General features: G+C 37.4%; 2 protein-coding genes and 1 pseudogene across 17 annotated transcripts; 2 read left to right on the top strand and 1 right to left on the bottom strand.

Moving 5' to 3' along the window:
• Nucleotides 1-2,232: 2,232 nt before the first annotated feature.
• On the bottom strand, nt 2,233-8,073 carry LOC122015561 (protein ALP1-like). Of its 15 annotated transcripts, none has more exons than XM_042572534.1 (5): nt 6,203-7,780; nt 5,899-6,124; nt 4,972-5,813; nt 4,744-4,889; nt 3,531-4,617 (listed from the first exon to the last, which is right to left on the bottom strand). In XM_042572534.1, the coding sequence occupies exons 3-5, from the start codon at nt 4,976-4,978 to the stop codon at nt 4,000-4,002; spliced, it is 771 nt and encodes a 256-aa protein (XP_042428468.1). In that variant the 5' UTR covers nt 4,979-5,813; nt 5,899-6,124; nt 6,203-7,780; the 3' UTR covers nt 3,531-3,999. The 15 variants fall into 13 exon arrangements, 10 of the variants coding, with proteins under 10 accessions (XP_042428468.1, XP_042428464.1, XP_042428466.1 ...); XR_006120925.1 differs by lacking the exon at nt 5,899-6,124 and adding exons at nt 2,233-2,786; nt 2,912-3,038 and having other exon boundaries at nt 3,512-4,889; nt 4,972-5,095; nt 7,569-7,780; XR_006120920.1 differs by having other exon boundaries at nt 4,744-5,813.
• On the top strand, nt 7,940-9,780 carry LOC122015560 (polyubiquitin). 2 transcript variants are annotated; one of them, XM_042572525.1, is made up of 2 exons: nt 7,940-8,079; nt 8,402-9,780. In XM_042572525.1, exon 2 carries the CDS (start codon nt 8,402-8,404, stop codon nt 9,545-9,547), a length of 1,146 nt encoding a protein of 381 aa, XP_042428459.1. In that variant the 5' UTR covers nt 7,940-8,079; the 3' UTR covers nt 9,548-9,780. The 2 variants fall into 2 exon arrangements, with proteins under 2 accessions (XP_042428459.1, XP_042428458.1); XM_042572524.1 differs by lacking the exon at nt 7,940-8,079 and adding an exon at nt 8,278-8,328.
• Nucleotides 9,781-12,509: 2,729 nt separating this feature from the next.
• Nucleotides 12,510-14,982, top strand: LOC122013541 (annotated as a pseudogene).
• Nucleotides 14,983-16,836: the final 1,854 nt, after the last annotated feature.

The raw sequence follows: 16,836 nt of genomic DNA, 5'->3' as shown, positions 1-16,836 counted from the left end.
TTGGGCCCCCAAACCAGGTCGGGGTGCCCGGACTAGCCCGGAACGGCTGGACTCCGGGTGCCCGGAACCCTTCCAGGCGTCCGAAATTCGATTCTTAGTCATTTCGACGTGACATTTGAACGTTGCGTCAAGGATAGAATTCTATTTCATTCCAGGAATTTGGAACGCTTTCAGGCACCCCGAGCAGAGCTATATAAATAGTCTCGCTCTCAGAAGCTAAGTAAGAAAAATGAAAAATAATCAAACGACACTTGTAGACACTTTATGTTTTAACTTTTTATTTCTATGTTGTCATTGCTGTAAAGAGGCTTCTCCGTCTGAAGGAAAAATTAGTGCGCTTTACTTCATTGGATTAGCAACCTCCCCGATTGTAACCAAGTAAATTCTCGATGCCTCTGTCTTTTAATTTTTTTATTCTTGTTATGTAAGTATTCTTTTAATTAAGTTATAAGTCTAAAAAAAATTTTATTTTGTTTTTGTACTAGAGTTATTCATCTTCCTCTAATCGGCCGCCAAGGATCCTAACATCTAGCACTACCAACTCTTCTGCAACTAAACCTTGAAAATGGTCTCTATCAATGCTATCAAATTCAGCTACTTTACCAGCTCCATCAACGTCAACGACCATGCCTTCTAGATTTCCCTGTGGAGTTGTTCTAGTTCTTTGCTGCAGGCAGTTATCTTCTCAGATTCAGCATGACAAAGAACACTACAAATCTACAAATTGAACGTAGAACACTTCTCCATTTTCAACAAGTCTGTCTATGTCTTGAATCAGTGAAAGCCTCCCGACATATATGACACAGTTTCTCATCGACTGAATATCCATACAATCAATTCATTTGCTTATCCTCTAAATCCAGCTTAACCGATCGATTAGAAGAAAAATAAATTGTTTTTTTTTCTTCCCATGGAAACGAAATTTGTAAACAGGATACTAAGATCTGCCAATACTGACACAACTAATCATCATGGATAAACACTATATCAACTTTTTAAAAGGAATTTGAATGAAATGAACAACAAAAGTCATTCGCTGTTCACCTAATCCCAAATTGAATTGAATGCAAACACTACGGATAACGCAATTTACAATTCGCGGAACCCTCGGAACAACACCCACAAACAGCGAGCCGGTCGTGGCTCCCTGCCCCGGATTTGGTGAGGGAGAGGAGAAAATGAATTTTTCATTTTACTGCTCATAACTCCAAATATTACAATGTTCACACAAATAATTTAAAACTTAAAATAATCACTTAAATAAATATGTTTGAAACTTTTATTTGATCCCTGTTATTTTATAATATAATATACAAATATACATAAATTTTATTAAATAAATATTTTTAGTCAAATAATTAAATAATATTATTTAATAATAATAAAATTTATTTTTAACTGTCGCCCTTTATATTTGTAACGGACTTTCATCCTACCAAATTAATTTAATTCATTGTAAAATGAAAAGAAAAAATATAACGCCTAATCTTAGAAAAAACCGTAGGTGCACGGACCTTATATATTTATAAAAAAATTAAGAATACATCTCTCTCGAAGTCTAAATCTCTAATTAATTAATATTTTTTTTAATAATATAAAAAATTTAAATTCTAATTTTTTTATTGATTAATAAATCTTAAAATTATTTTTTAAAAAAATATAAAAATTAATCTAATTTAATTTTAGGTTCACTAAATTAATTTAGATTTAATTAGGAAATACCTATGTTCTTAATAAAATAATAGAATCATTAATATTTAATTTAAATATAATAATTAAATTAAATTTTAAAGTTCTATTTAAAAAAAATCACAGCGGTCCACTTAGGTGGCTCAGCGGAAATTTCTTGAGACGTCCCCAAATTCTACGGTCAAAGAGAAAAAAGGCAGAATCCGTCCACCGAGGACGTCGGCTGGTGTTGCATTTTGGACGTTGCTTTCTAATTACCCGCCAACACCAACATCCACGTTGGTTAATTATTTAGGCCCCACGAAGGTGTGCTTAGGGGATAACGCTCTGCACAGGTTGCTTGCAGAGCACGTCTTTCATATCGTCCGTCCATCTGCTCTGCTCTAATTGGAAACTACAGCTGTCGGTACCGTCACCGAGAGGTGTTCTTATCCATTGGAAGTTCTATAAAAGAACCCCAATCCCCGCATCGATGCTTGTTTATCAGATCAAAACTAAGGGCCTGCTTGGTTAGAACCACGGAATGGGAATGACATTGGGATTAATAAAGTGGAGAATGGGAATGGATATGATTGATAGAAGTGTGCTGTTTGGTTGGTATTAGGAAATCATTACCATTGCCATAGATGGTGTTTGGTTTGTTAATGAAAGAATCAATATATATGTTACCTATATTTTATTTACTTTTCAACATGAAATGTATATGTTACCTATACAAATTATTCATTAGATGAAATACATATTTTCGAAATAATTATTTTTGAACATTATGCACCTCGACAACTTCTATCATAACCTCAAAAATGACACCAGTTTCAAAACCTAGAGCATACAAAGATCATATCATAACCTCAAAATAAGAACAACAGCACTGCATTTGAAATGATCACGCCTAGCTTCAAGAAAATCAAAGTTTGAGAATCCAACTTCATAAGAAATGTCATCGGCACTTGAAGTTATGCGACTCATATGCTGGATTTTGTCTAAAATAGACCTTCTGAGATCAACTGAAGTTGCTGAATCCAAAAGATCAACGTCTGTATCAGTTGATTGTGGTGTGTTGCAATTTCCCACCAAACCAACCTGCAGCTTTCCGACTGAAAGCAAGCACATTGTAGACGAAATGTGGTCTTAGCTCTCAATCTCAATGTTCATGGGAGTAGTAAACATATATATATACAAAGGAGTTCAAAGTGAGAAAAAATGATAAATTTTGTAGCACCTGAACTCGCATTGAGGCTCCCAATTGAGCAACTGTCATTTGAAAATGAAGCCTCCAGAATAGATATTGGGCTAAGCTGACTACTTTCCATTTCAAGAATTGAAGCAGGATGAGTTTTAACGTTGTCCTGATGGAAAATGAAATCAAATGTCAGAGGAATCAAACCGAGCAACCACCATAGCATGAGGAACTCCGAGCAATTTAATTTTAGCAATAATAAAAGTCAGTTACTGTAAAATCTAACATGTAAAATATATGAAAATTTCCAAATTTCTTTCCTTCTCAAATCATGCTAATCATCATCAACACCAAGCCATGAGGCTCAACTATTTTGTGCTTACTTCATATAGTAACTCAGTCATAGCACTGACCATGTAACATGCTAAACATTTTATATACTTGCTAGGGGAAACAATATTGCCGATGATATGTATCTAGATTTTAGATTAAAGAGTCTAAAATGGGAGACAAAAGGGGGTGTGCTAGATATAATCCTATTGGTTGAGAGCTAGATATGCTCTAGTCAAGGAGCATTCAAACTACAAGCACTTCATAATTAAAATAAATGGTGGTGGATGCCATAAGGACATTGCATTTCACCTGTTTTTGTGAAGTAGGAAAACTAGATGAGCCTAAGGAGGAAGACATGACATTTTTCTTGGAGCAGGCGCTAATCTGTTTATGTTCATTCTGTCCAGATATAAAAGCAGCTCCCAGATCTTGGAGACAAGGAAAACATATTGCAGCCCCAATCAATTACCAGCTCAGCAGAGCTCCCTCATTCTCTTTCCTGCACCATCTGAAAGCGAACAAACAACAACTTCCACACATAATATATGCCAACAATAACTTCATCAAAATAAAATAGAATCTAAATCAGCAAGTGCTAAAGTTACAGCATTGATACAAGTTTTGGTCTAGCTGATGTCTAAATATTACAAAATATTTTTACCGACATACAATATAACTAGGTTAACACAATATTGCATGCGTCTAACTACAATATTACAACTTCAAAAATACCGAATGCAATTCAAAATAACCTAGTTATTTAACATCAACAAAAAAAACATGAATCCACACATGTTTCATGGAATAGAAGATGGATAGATAAATCCAAGCACATAGGATCTTCGCAAATGGCTTGGCAATGCAAACATAACTTCAACCTTGGCAGGGTCATTGTAACAAATTTCAGCAGCCCTACCAACATCCATTGGAGATATGCCAATATTAAGTAGTTCAGCAATAACCTCCTGCATTTTTTCACCACCTATGGATTCTGGCTTGGACTTTGCAATCAAAGCATTTGTAATAGTACCATATTGTGTTGCCATTTGATCGCAAATGACCTCAAACTTATTAGTAAAGTTGTCCAATCTCGAGTCAATGGTTTGTTGGGGTGTTGCTGCTTTCTTTTTCTTGTAAAAACTTTCCCTTCTTGGTGAAAGTTTTTTTCTCTTTTTCGATCCATTGTTACATGACGAACTCGAAGGTGAGCCTTGTGATAGGATGTCCAAAACAGGTTCATCTTCATTGTCCGAGGAAGAACTCACATTCAAATTCTTTTGCCAATTAGCATCCATGCTTGCGTCAACCACATCTTCAGCACTAAGTCCCGTGGCTCTGTCCTTTCCCCACACAATGTCCAGTTTGCGCAAATATGGAAATTTAAAATCCCTCAATCCAACAGCATTAGGGTGAGTCTACACAAAAGAATACAAATAGAGGTACAAAATAAAAAATAATATTTTTGAAAATGTACTGCCATTATGAGAAATAATCACTATAGTACTATCTTAAAAAATGATCGATGCATACAAAGCACTTACCAGACACCATTCATCGAACCATTGCTTTTCACAGTTAATCTTGTGCTCCACGTCATCCCACTGACACCCACTTTGCATACACATCTCAGAGAGGGGATTGTACTTGGTTTTAAGATATTTGATCTTGGATTCAATATGAGGAATAACTGCTTTATTGAAACTTGGAATCTTACCCAAAACCATTTTGTGTATTTGAATCATATAACCATTTTTAAAACCAGTATCTACCTTCCATAAAGGATCAGAAGCTAGTTCTATGAGAGCGTCAACCAACACTTCCACCTCCTCGTCCGTCCAATATTGTTTGTTTTTCCCTCTTCCACGTGCAATTGATGGAGTAATTGTAGTCATCCTAACAAAAAAGATGACAGTGTAAGAGGTATGAAATGAATATCATATTGGCATAAAAGAACTTTTTTAATCATTAGTAATGATTGATGGATAAATCTTATAATGTCGAGTATACATATAAAACAAAACACCACATAATATATCAATATATGAATCTTATAATGTCGAGTAGAACTGGTACCATTCAAATACATATATAAAATCAGAACACGCAATTGTTATAACATTCTTACAAAATAGAACTCAATCACTAACATTGCCACTAGGTCTAGTAGACCATGTGTTATACATATTGGTTGCCATATTATTTCTAAATGATGACCACTCATTACTTGGATTAATTTACGTAATATACTCTACTTCTTCATTGTCACTTCCCCCATCAGATTCCTCTTCCTCATCTGCTATAAGTGACTCTTGTGGATCAAAGCTCATAAACTTGCGAATCAAATTATGCATAAGACAACATGCCATGATAATCCGAATTTGGGTTTGAATGGAGAAAAATGATGGTGATGCAAGAATCTTCCATCTCCCCTTTAACAACCCAAAACATCTTTCTATAACATTCCTAGCCTTGGAATGCTTCATGTTGAAGTATTCCTCTGGTGTCTCCGGTCGATGGCCATCAAATTCTTTTAGGTGATATCGTTGTCCTCGATATGGGACAAGAAATCCATTTGCATTGCAATATCCAGAGTCAACCAAGTAATAACAACCTTCATTGTTGAATATAAATGAAATTGTTAGTAACATTAAAAAATAAAAATAAAATTTATAGTATACATTACAACGCAAATGTACCTTGAGGGACCCTTAGACCATGTGGTCTTGATATCGCATCTCGAAGCACACGACCATCATGTGCTGATCCCTCCCAACCAGGTAATACATATATGAATTGCATGTTTGGGCAACAAACACCTAATACATTAGTTGAAATACACCCTTTTCTAGTGCGAAAACGAGGTTTATCTTCTGTAGGAGGTGTAACTTTAATTAATGTTCCATCTAACGCTCCTAAGCATCCCTACAAAGTTAACAATTATACGATTAACACTTATTATAAAAAACATGTATTAAAGTTGATGTTAGATGTAAAAAGTACCTGAAAACATTTCCACTTCTCATCTTGACAATCCTGAGTAATAGGTTCTGGCTTCTTGAGCAAAATAGGATATAATTTTAAAATTGCATTAAGAACTTGATGAAATTGCCGACTCACTGTTTCTGTACTACGGTAAAAAAGTAGGCTAATTGTTCTACTTTTTTTGTGATGAGCCAAGGTATATATGAACATTGCTACAACCTCCTCTATGGATGTGTTCTTAGTGGGTTTTAGTCCTCCAATGTTTGCTACCATATCACACAATATCCTAAAGGTTGCTCTATCCATGCGAAGTTGACTAATGCAAGCAGAATCACAATCCATTGTCAATCTACACATCCATCTCATTCGATTGACTCTTTTTTCTTCTTTTGTTTTGATATGACGAACATTATCTCGAAGGTATGAACAAATGAGTACATAATATAGAGCAAATAACAAGACCAGCATATTGTTGGTTGTTTGTTGAAGCAATAATAGTTTCTTTAATTTTCGCCGTTGTTCGGTAATAGGAAGCCGAGCCATTTGATCTACATAAAAAAATCCAGCAAGTAATTGTAACTTCTGGATTGGAAGGTAGGGCAAGCATCATTAGTAACAAGCAAATTGGTTACCATTTTTAAAACAAGAAACAAATCATGGGCATCATATATTGCTAGCAAATCTCTCAAGGTGCATCTTCCCTATAAATCAAATAACCATGTGTTTCAAGTTCTGTTTTCCATATTCTTCTTCATAAGAAGAGCTACTAAAAATATTCTTCTTCATATCATATAAAGATCAAGATCGAAGACAAAGTTGCAATTGCCAAAAAAGATGACATGGAAGAACATTCATATGTGTGGAAAACAAATGCATTCTGAGCAGCATGTGTGGAACAACATTCATATCAGTAGCTGGTTAGTTGCATGCTCACATAATATTACAAAGAAAATAAATTGCAAGACAACTAGATAGAAAAGATTGAGAAAAAATAAAAATACCTAAAGATGACTTGAAAGAAGAACAAAAATCAGAACTTGGTGAGGAACATAGCAGAAAAAAAATCAAGGAAGAACTTGGTGAGGAAGATAGCAGAACTTGGTGAGGAACATAGCAGAAAAAAAATCAAGGCAGAACTTGGTGAGGAAGATAGCAGAACTTGGTGAGGAAGATGACAAGGCAACTTGCTCAGTTTTGTGGGGGGAAAAAAAATCAAGATCGCAGAATAAAAATTAGAACTTGGTGAGGAAGATGACAAGGCAACTTGCTCAGTTTTGTGGGGAACAAAAAATCAAGATCGCAGAACAAAAATCAGAACAAAATCAAGATCGCAAAAAAAAAAGGGCAGAGCTATGGCGAGAACTTGGTGAGGAAGATAGCTCACCTGGCGAGGAACTGCGTCGAGGAGAGGGAAGAGTCACGGCGAGGTCACGGAGAAGGAAGATTCGCGACGAGGTTGACGTCGAGGAAAAAACCTAACGTCAAGGAAAGGGAAGAGCTATGGCGAGAACTTGGTGAGGAATGCCAACGCGTCACGGAGAAGACTCGGATTCACGGTGAGGACAACGTCGAGGAGAGGGAAGAGTTGTGGCGAGAACTGGTCGGGACGAGCTGTGGCGATTTGGACGGGAGAAGAAAAGAAATAGGGCAGATGGAGGGAAAGCACGCGCGCTAAATCGGAATCGGGAATGAACAGTAGTGTTTTTTCATTCCCCTCAATTTGCTAGGGATTGGAGAAAACCCATAGACTAGTATATGAAATTTACTCTTTAGGAAACAAGCCCACTCACCAAACATACCAATTGATTCTCATACTCTTTCCTTTGGTTAACTCCCTCTAACCAAGCAGGCCCTAAACGCTTTTTAAGATCCCCTTCTCTGTGAAAAAGCACAAGGTATGCTTTTTTTTTTTTTTGTGAAAGTATTTTGTTATTTTCTTCTTCTGGTGTGGTCATTGATTGGGTTTTTGGATTCGTAGGGTTTTGTTGTTTGATATTGTTGCAAATGATTGATTCTTGAATCGAGATTTTTTGTTCTTTCGATTCTGTTGCGGAAAGTTGTTTGGGAGATTGTTATACTCTGATAACTAGATTCTTTTCTGGTTTGCAATGGATTGCTTTCGTCTGTCCCTATTTTGTAGATTGGTTTGTCGCTTTGATTGATTCTCAAATCATGTATTCTGGTCGGTTGCCTTATTCTTCCTTATAATTGATTCAGATGCAGATCTTCGTTAAAACTCTCACTGGCAAGACAATCACCCTTGAGGTTGAGTCTTCTGATACCATCGACAACGTAAAAGCAAAGATCCAGGACAAGGAGGGGATCCCCCCTGACCAACAAAGATTAATCTTTGCCGGCAAGCAACTCGAGGACGGCAGGACCCTTGCCGATTACAACATCCAGAAAGAGTCCACCCTACACCTTGTGCTCCGTCTCCGCGGTGGCATGCAGATCTTTGTCAAGACCCTAACCGGAAAGACCATTACACTTGAGGTGGAATCCTCTGACACCATTGACAACGTTAAAGCCAAGATCCAGGACAAGGAGGGTATTCCGCCGGACCAGCAAAGGTTGATCTTTGCCGGGAAGCAACTTGAGGACGGCCGCACCCTCGCCGACTACAACATCCAGAAAGAATCTACCCTTCACCTTGTGCTCCGTCTCCGAGGCGGTATGCAGATCTTTGTCAAAACCCTGACCGGCAAAACCATCACTCTCGAGGTGGAGAGCTCTGACACAATCGACAACGTTAAAGCTAAGATTCAAGATAAGGAGGGCATTCCTCCAGATCAGCAAAGGTTGATCTTTGCCGGCAAGCAGCTGGAGGACGGCCGCACTTTAGCCGACTACAACATCCAGAAGGAATCTACCCTTCACCTTGTGCTCCGTCTCCGTGGTGGCATGCAGATCTTTGTGAAAACCTTGACCGGCAAGACCATCACTCTCGAGGTGGAGAGCTCGGATACCATCGACAACGTGAAGGCTAAGATCCAGGACAAGGAGGGAATTCCCCCCGACCAGCAAAGGCTGATCTTCGCTGGAAAGCAGCTTGAAGATGGTCGCACCCTGGCCGATTACAACATCCAGAAGGAGTCCACCCTTCATTTGGTGTTGAGGCTGAGGGGAGGGATGCAAATCTTCGTCAAGACCCTCACCGGCAAGACTATTACTTTGGAGGTGGAGAGCTCGGACACGATCGATAACGTGAAGGCGAAAATTCAGGACAAAGAGGGGATCCCGCCGGACCAGCAGAGGCTCATATTTGCAGGGAAGCAGCTGGAGGACGGACGCACCCTCGCTGACTACAATATCCAGAAGGAATCTACCCTTCACCTGGTTCTCCGCCTCCGTGGGGGTCAGTGAACTCTTGCTTGGCTGCGTGTTCTGCCCTGAAGTCACGGTGTCTAGTTCGAGTCCTGTGGTGGCGCATGAATAATACAGTCTGTGTTCGAGTCCCAAGAAAGAAACCTTGAAACCTGTATGACGCTGTTGTTTGCCTCGTCTTTGTTTGTTTTGGAGTCTGGGTGAATGTTAAAACACTATCATCGTCGTAGTGTCTAAAATGAAGTTCGGAATTACGTATTTCTTTTCTGAAATTCTTGGTTCTCATGATCTCCAATTTTGGCTGTTGGGATTTTACACAATACGTCCTTTGTTTTAACCGAAAAACCAAGTGTGGAGATAATTGTGAATATGTTCACCATAATGGCACTTAAACAATCCATTTTCTAATATAATTGAATTTTTTATAATTAATTCCTTCCCCAGGAATACAATTTCTATGCATCAAGTTCCTTGAATTTTTTATAATTATGCCTAACTAAGCCCGAGACTAAGCTAAGTCGAGGATGCAAGTTCAACCCAACTATAGTCCAGTTCTGGTCCAGCCTAGCCCACGTATTGAACACCAGTCAGGCAGTGAATTTTTCTATCTAAAATACTAAAAATGCCACTCCCTTGATTAAAATAAATAAACTATAAAGGCACTTTATTTTATTAAAAATAGTTTAAATATTTTTAAAAAAAATAAGAGAGCAATTCTAACCTATCAAAGTGGATATTCCTCAGTTGGATAAAAGGACTGCCTAAGCTGGATTTAGAGGGAACGGGAATATCGACATTTCGGGTTTATTTTCCCAACAAACCGCATAAATAGTTATTCTAAGAAATTTATCACGATCCAGATATGTTAATTTTTTTTTTAATCACAGAAATTCAAACTCAATGCTAGCAACAGGCATATTTATAAGTTCACTATTAGTTTCAAAGGTGATTCTTTAGGTGCAGCGGAGGTCGATAAGAAAGAGTGAATTATCTGAAAAATAAAAAATATATTTTCCCCGGAATTTTTAACTTAAAATAAAAATAATTATAATAAAAATAAAACAAAAATGAAACAGAGATAAATCAAAGACTCGGGAGTTAACCTGGTTACAACCAAGAAGGTTGTTAATCTAGGACGATAAAAAGTGTGCATTAAGAAAGTCTCTTTTACTATAGGCGGAGAAGCCTTTTTACACACTGAGAAAGCTCACAAGCTGCTAGGAGTTGATTATAGAGTTGAATACTGAATTGATTGCTAATTCCTAGTTACAGAGGCTTTTAAATAGCTTTTGGAAATTCTATCTCGGAGGTCCAAGGCGTCTCCAACTGAGGTCCAAGGCGCCTCCATTAAGTGGGTGGATAAAACTTTATCCGCAGCGTAAACGGTCAGTTTTGACCAGATGTAGACGCCTTCATCAAGCCTTGAAGGCGCCTACAAGCCATGATGAAGGCGCCTTGAACAGTGTTTCCAGCACACTTGCTTCTTTGCTTCAGCTTTCGAAGTTCCGTTACTTTAGATGATTGCGACCAACCGGAATAAGACTCATCCGAACTCAATTCCCGACCTTCTCCTCGAGCAGCCTTCCTTCCCGACTTAACGTCCCTCGAACGTCGCACACGTTCTTCTCGTCCACCGGTGTACTCTTCCGCAGCTCTCTCGTCCTTCAGACGCACCGAGCCTGTCGGCTCCCTTCCCATACCGTCCTTCTCGCTAGCTGCGTCTTCCTCTCGACTTCCTGCGCTCTTAAGCTCCTGCACACTCAGACACAGGAATCAAAGACAACACAGGACCTAACCAACTTGATTGATCATATCAAAATAACAACGGGATCCAACAGATACTATATAAGAAAACACTAAAAAGCAATAACACTGCTAGTTCCTCCTTATATAAGGAACATTTGAACAGAAAGGAATTAGTTGATCTCAGTGGACGGGAAAAATAGAAGTAAAAGATATCTAGAACTTCAAAAGCATTTGCATAAAGAGAAATGATGTGGCGTCTCGAATTTGTAGCTCGAACGATGTGGCGTCCTGCGTAGACAGTGACGGGTCAAAGTCAACATTTGTTTTTTTTTTCTCTCCCTGCTCGTTCTTTGGTTTTTTTTTTCACGCCTCGCTCGTTTCTTTTCTCGCCCCGGCTCGCGCTTTCTCTCTCCCTCCTGCCCTAATTGCTTTTCTCCTCTCCCCGTTCCCTGCCGTCGCTCTTTCCCTCCGCTCGCTGCTCTCAACCCTCCTGCCGTAGCATTTTCTCTCCGCCTCCTTGCCGTCGCTCTTTCCCTCCGCTCTCGGCGCTCCGCCTCTTGCCGTCGCATTTTCTCTCCGGCTCCGTGCCCTAAATCTCTCGGCGCTCGGCGGAAAACTCTCCCCTGCCCTAAATCTGCCCTGAATCAGGTATGAGGTGTTTTCCTTAGCTGATTTTTGTCCAAATCGACTCGATTTTCTGCTATTCGGACCTTCCTGCTGTTTAGCTGCTCGGCTCTCCCTGTGTGTGTTTTTTTTTGTTGTTGTTGTATGTCATTGCTAAGCTATGCTGACATTAGGAATTGTTCTATACATTCAAAATTCATTGTGATGAAGATTCATACTTTGTACGTTAATTTGTTTGCCTGTGTATCATGGAGATAACCAGCCATCAGTTTTTCCTTGTGTCACAATAACATTAGTGCTTCCTAAGCTCATAAGCTATCTGCCGTGATATGACTATTACAATGGATCCGGTTGATATTTGCTATTTGGATTTTGGTTTTTGTTTTAGAGTTTTGTGTGTTTGGTTTATTAATTTTTTAAAATAAAACATGATATCAGCACAGCTATGTGCTGACAAACATCTATTATAACTTTTGTGTTTGAATGTATGTTCTTCTTTCTTTTATGGAATTCCTTACTTTTCATTTGGATACTTAACTTTTTGGATCTGTTTTCTATTTTTTAAACAAATAAATGTAGTTGAATACTTACCTGCCTTCCATTTTTGAATAAATGTAGGTGAAAAATAATCATGGATCAAGGAAAAAGTGATTCAAATGAGGTAAACGATAACAACGACCATGTGAGCACAGATCTATCTCCATCTAGTTTAAATGAAGTCATGATTCCTAAGATTGGCATGACTTTTATATCTGAAGATGAAGTTCGTAATTTTTATAAATCATATGCTCAGAATGTTGGTTTTGGTATTTCCAAATTAGGTGGTAAAAAGGGAGATGATGGAAAGCAAAAATATTTTTGTTTTGGATGTGCCAAAAGTGGTAAAACAGTATCTCAAGCCAAAAATGCTTTGTACCCTAGACCTTCTATTAAGACAAATTGCAAAGCTAAGATTAATGTTGTTATTCGGAATGATGATAACTTTGTGATAAATAGTGTATCTCTTGAACATAATCACGTCTTGAGACCGGGAAAGTCACGACATTTTAGATGTAATAAATTATTGGATTCAACTACAAAGAGGAAACTTGAATTAAATGATCAAGCAGGAATTACTTTAAGTAAAAGTTTTCATTCATTGGTAGTTGAGGCTGGAGGCTATGAGAATTTGACATTTGATGAGAGAAAGTGTAGGAATTATATTTCAGAAGCTAGAAGGTTGAGGTTAGGGGATGGAGATGGTGAAGCCTTGAGTAATTATTTTTGTCGCATGCAAAGTCGGAACTCTAACTTCTTTTATGTGCTTGATTTAGATGAAGAGTCTCGAATAAGAAATGTTTTTTGGGCAGATGCAAGATGTAGGGCTGCATATCATTATTTTTCTGATGTTGTGACTTTTGATACAACTTATTTGACTAATAGTTATGATATGCCATTTGCTCCTTTTGTTGGGGTGAATCATCATGGTTAATCCATTTTGCTTGGATGTGGATTATTATCAAGTGAAGATTCAGAAACATTCATATGGTTGTTCAAATCTTGGCTGACATGTATGCTTGGGCGTGCTCCAAAGGCCATAATCACAGACCAGTGTCGTGCCATGACAATTGCTATTGAAGACATATTTCCGGATTCTCATCATCGTTTGTGTCTTTGGCATATAATGAAAAAATTACCAGCAAAATTAGGTGGGCATGCTCAATATAAGCTGATAAAGAAACAATTGAAGAATATTGTTTACAACTCACTTAGTATTGATGAATGTGATGAGAATTGGATGAAAATGATTGAGGTTTTTAATTTAGAGAACAATGACTGGTTGAAATCTTTGTATGAACAGCGGAATAGATGGATACCTGTGTATGTCAAAGATAAGTTTTGGGCAGGTATGTCCACATCCCAAAGGAGTGAAAGTATGAATGCTTTTTTTGATGAATATGTTCATTCGAAAACTTCTTTGAAGCAATTTGTTGAACAGTTTGATAATGCTCTGAAGAAGAAGATTGAAAAAGAAAAAAATTTGGATTTTGGTTCTTTTAATTCTATGATACCAGTAATTTCTGGTTATCCTATTGAAAGACAATTTCAAAGTTTCTACACTAACAACTTATTTAAGTTGTTCCAAGATAAGATAAGAGGGTTGATGTTTTGCAATACCTCACTAGTGAGGCAAGAAGGGGTTGCTTTTATATTTGAAGTGGTAGAAACATTGTTGGGAAAAAATGGAGACCCTATAAGAGATGCTTCCTTCAGGGTAGATTATACTGAGTTAGATTGTCAAGTTAAGTGTCTATGCCATCTTTTTGAGTTTCGGGGAATTTTATGTAGGCATGTGATCTCTGTGTTGATACGAATGAAGGTGATTGAGGTTCCTATGAATTATATTATGGATCGATGGCGCAAAGATATTAAGCGTGGTTATCAAAGTATCACTAACATTTATGATGAATATGTTTGTGATGGAGAAAGACATCGGTATAATATTCTCACTCCATTGATACAAGAGGTTCAACATCTTGGGGCAAATAATGACGTCGGTTGTTCTGTTTTGGTGGAAATCTTGAAAGATGCGAAGGAAAAATTGATTGCTATTCAAATAGATCATTCAAGAGCGGACCATTTGAAAGAAGCATCTACATCGAGTTCAAAAATAATACACTCTTCATTAAAAGTAAGATCTCGAGGTCGTCCACCCACAAAGAGGAAACAATCTAAGATTGAACAAATTATGAAGAAATCAGTTGCAAAGGCAAGAAAAAAGGTATGATTTATTATGTTTTAAGCGATAGAGGATTATTGTTTGATACCTATGAGATAACTTTTGCTTTATATAGAAATTTATAGCCAAATATCTCTATTTATTATTTATAGGGCTCTTTGTTGAATACAATGTTAGGTCATTCATTCTGTGACAACCAGCCAATCAACAACATAATGATGACGACAACAATCAGCCATTCAATTCTTTCTATTCTCAAAAACCAGGAGCTAGTGACCAGAGAGGTACATCTGGGCAAACGTCAGTGTCAAAACACATTATTTAATGTCACTTTCAATAACTAATCAGCATTCTAATTGTCATCATACAGATTGATATTCTGTGATGCAACACGGAACACAAGATTCTTGCGTGTTCAGGCTTTTGGCGTGGTTTGTCAGGGGCTAAGAAGGCACTCTATATGATGCTTGTTTCTTGTGTTTCTAAGCTTGTTGAATTCTGTGTGATGGTTAATTGTAGCTATGCATGCCATTTTGTAGTTGAACTGATGACAAATCTGTATCTGTGTTTTCAAAGAAGTGTCATGAAACTCGTATAGGAAATGCACCTTATGAACAAGCTAGTCCTTGTGGAAAATTACTAATTCACATGTACTTTGCTATTATTTATCTTATAAACAAACTTTGTTGTTCTCAACAAAGAGGGGGACATCCTACTCAAGGGGGACTAAGCTAAGCATCTGTTCTCTTTTTTTTTTACTTCCTGTGCAAATCTCATCAACTTATCTAAATATTTCCAGACTGATTCTATACTTAAGTGCCTGATTGTGGTAGTTTAGTCAAGTTTTCATGTCCATAGTATTTAATATGCTCAATTTCTTTTCAGGATCCCATAGCACAGGATGCTTGGAAAAGGAAGTTTTCATCAAACGCATTTATATGGAAGGTATGTGTGTTATATTCTAATTTTTTTATGGCGAATTCTCAAGTTTAGCTGGTTTAGCTCTCTAATCTAAATATTTTTTGTATCAAACATGGGTTTGGCTTGATTTGAATTCTCAAGTTTAGCTAGTTTTTTATCGTACCCATATTTTATGTTCGAATCCTTTTCCAAGCATTCAAAAATTAAGATAGCAGTTTGATATGACAGCATTTGGTAGAGTACCTGCAAAAATCTGCAGTTACTGCTATTGTCTTCTGATGGCTTAGCATCTTTAGGGTTTTTACTATACCAATTTGTATTTCTACTTGATAGTATATCTTACATTAGCCTCTGTAAAATTATCATCTTTTGGACCTGTTTTGTAGATTGCCATAATTTGAGAGGTGTAAAACAAATAGGACAGGGTTATTTTCATCTTATCATTCTTCCTTCGCCTTAGAAATTGCTTCCAAATAAGTTGGGGGTATACTACGTTCACTCTCCCTCCTATTCGTTGACCTTTAGATTGTATTTAGTATTTTTTTGCTTTATCATTGATTATGTTTTTGTTAGTTTCGTAAGAATTGATCTACCAACAGATTTCTGTGCTTATAAGTCATTCATGTTCTGCAGCTTCTTACGTCCTCAATTCGGGCAAAACCTCTGCAAATTAACTATGATAAACGAGACCCCAATTCAGTCTTCAGCTGGTTAGATAGATGGACCTCTATCAGTTTCTCAGTGCCTACAGCCAAATCGAAACGGAGAATTAATTTGAAAGGCCAAACCAATCGAGCTGTGGAAATTGAATCAGGAAAATCAAGGCGCGTGCAAAATAATTCTGCTTCAAATACTGCAACTGGTCAATTAACAAATACCAACAATGAACCTGAAAAGGCAAAGAGGAATCTGAAAAAGGCAAATAGTTCCCCAGTGCGCAATAAAACTAAAGACAATATCAATGTGAAATATTAAATCAATTCTGAATTATGATGGTATTGTAGCTTTCAAGTATGTTTCTCGTATGTTTCTCAAAAATAAATGTCATCAGTCATCACTAGAGACAATTCTGAAAACTATCGAAATATATCATTCAGTGGTTGTGTAGCTTTCAAGTATGTTTCTTGTACAGAAGTGGGTGCTGGTACCATCATCACGTTTCCTTTACAACATTTGCAAGCATCTAACTGTCAGTCCAACCCATTTGGTTACATCCAAATTGTACGTATATAAATTTTATCATTGCAAATTAGAGGCTGTTCCGGTTCATCGCTGGAAAGTAACTTTATAGAATTATGCAAAAACCCAGTAATACGGG

The sequence above is a fragment of the Zingiber officinale genome, chromosome 8B, assembly GCF_018446385.1.
Source record: "Zingiber officinale cultivar Zhangliang chromosome 8B, Zo_v1.1, whole genome shotgun sequence".
Classification (NCBI taxonomy): Eukaryota; Viridiplantae; Streptophyta; class Magnoliopsida; order Zingiberales; family Zingiberaceae; genus Zingiber; species Zingiber officinale.
This window is presented reverse-complemented; position numbering and strand designations above follow the sequence as displayed.

Coding starts and splice junctions, on each gene's coding strand:
- LOC122015561 (XM_042572526.1), bottom strand. Junction 6,125..6,202: donor AGAAGTGGAAATGTTTTCAG/GTACTTTTTACA, acceptor TTAACTTTGTAG/GGATGCTTAGGAGCGTTAGA. Junction 5,814..5,898: donor TGGTCTAAGGGTCCCTCAAG/GTACATTTGCGT, acceptor TCAACAATGAAG/GTTGTTATTACTTGGTTGAC.
- LOC122015560 (XM_042572524.1), top strand. CDS start 8,293: ATGGATTGCTTTCGTCTGTCCCTATTTTGTAGATTG. Junction 8,329..8,401: donor TGTCCCTATTTTGTAGATTG/GTTTGTCGCTTT, acceptor TAATTGATTCAG/ATGCAGATCTTCGTTAAAAC.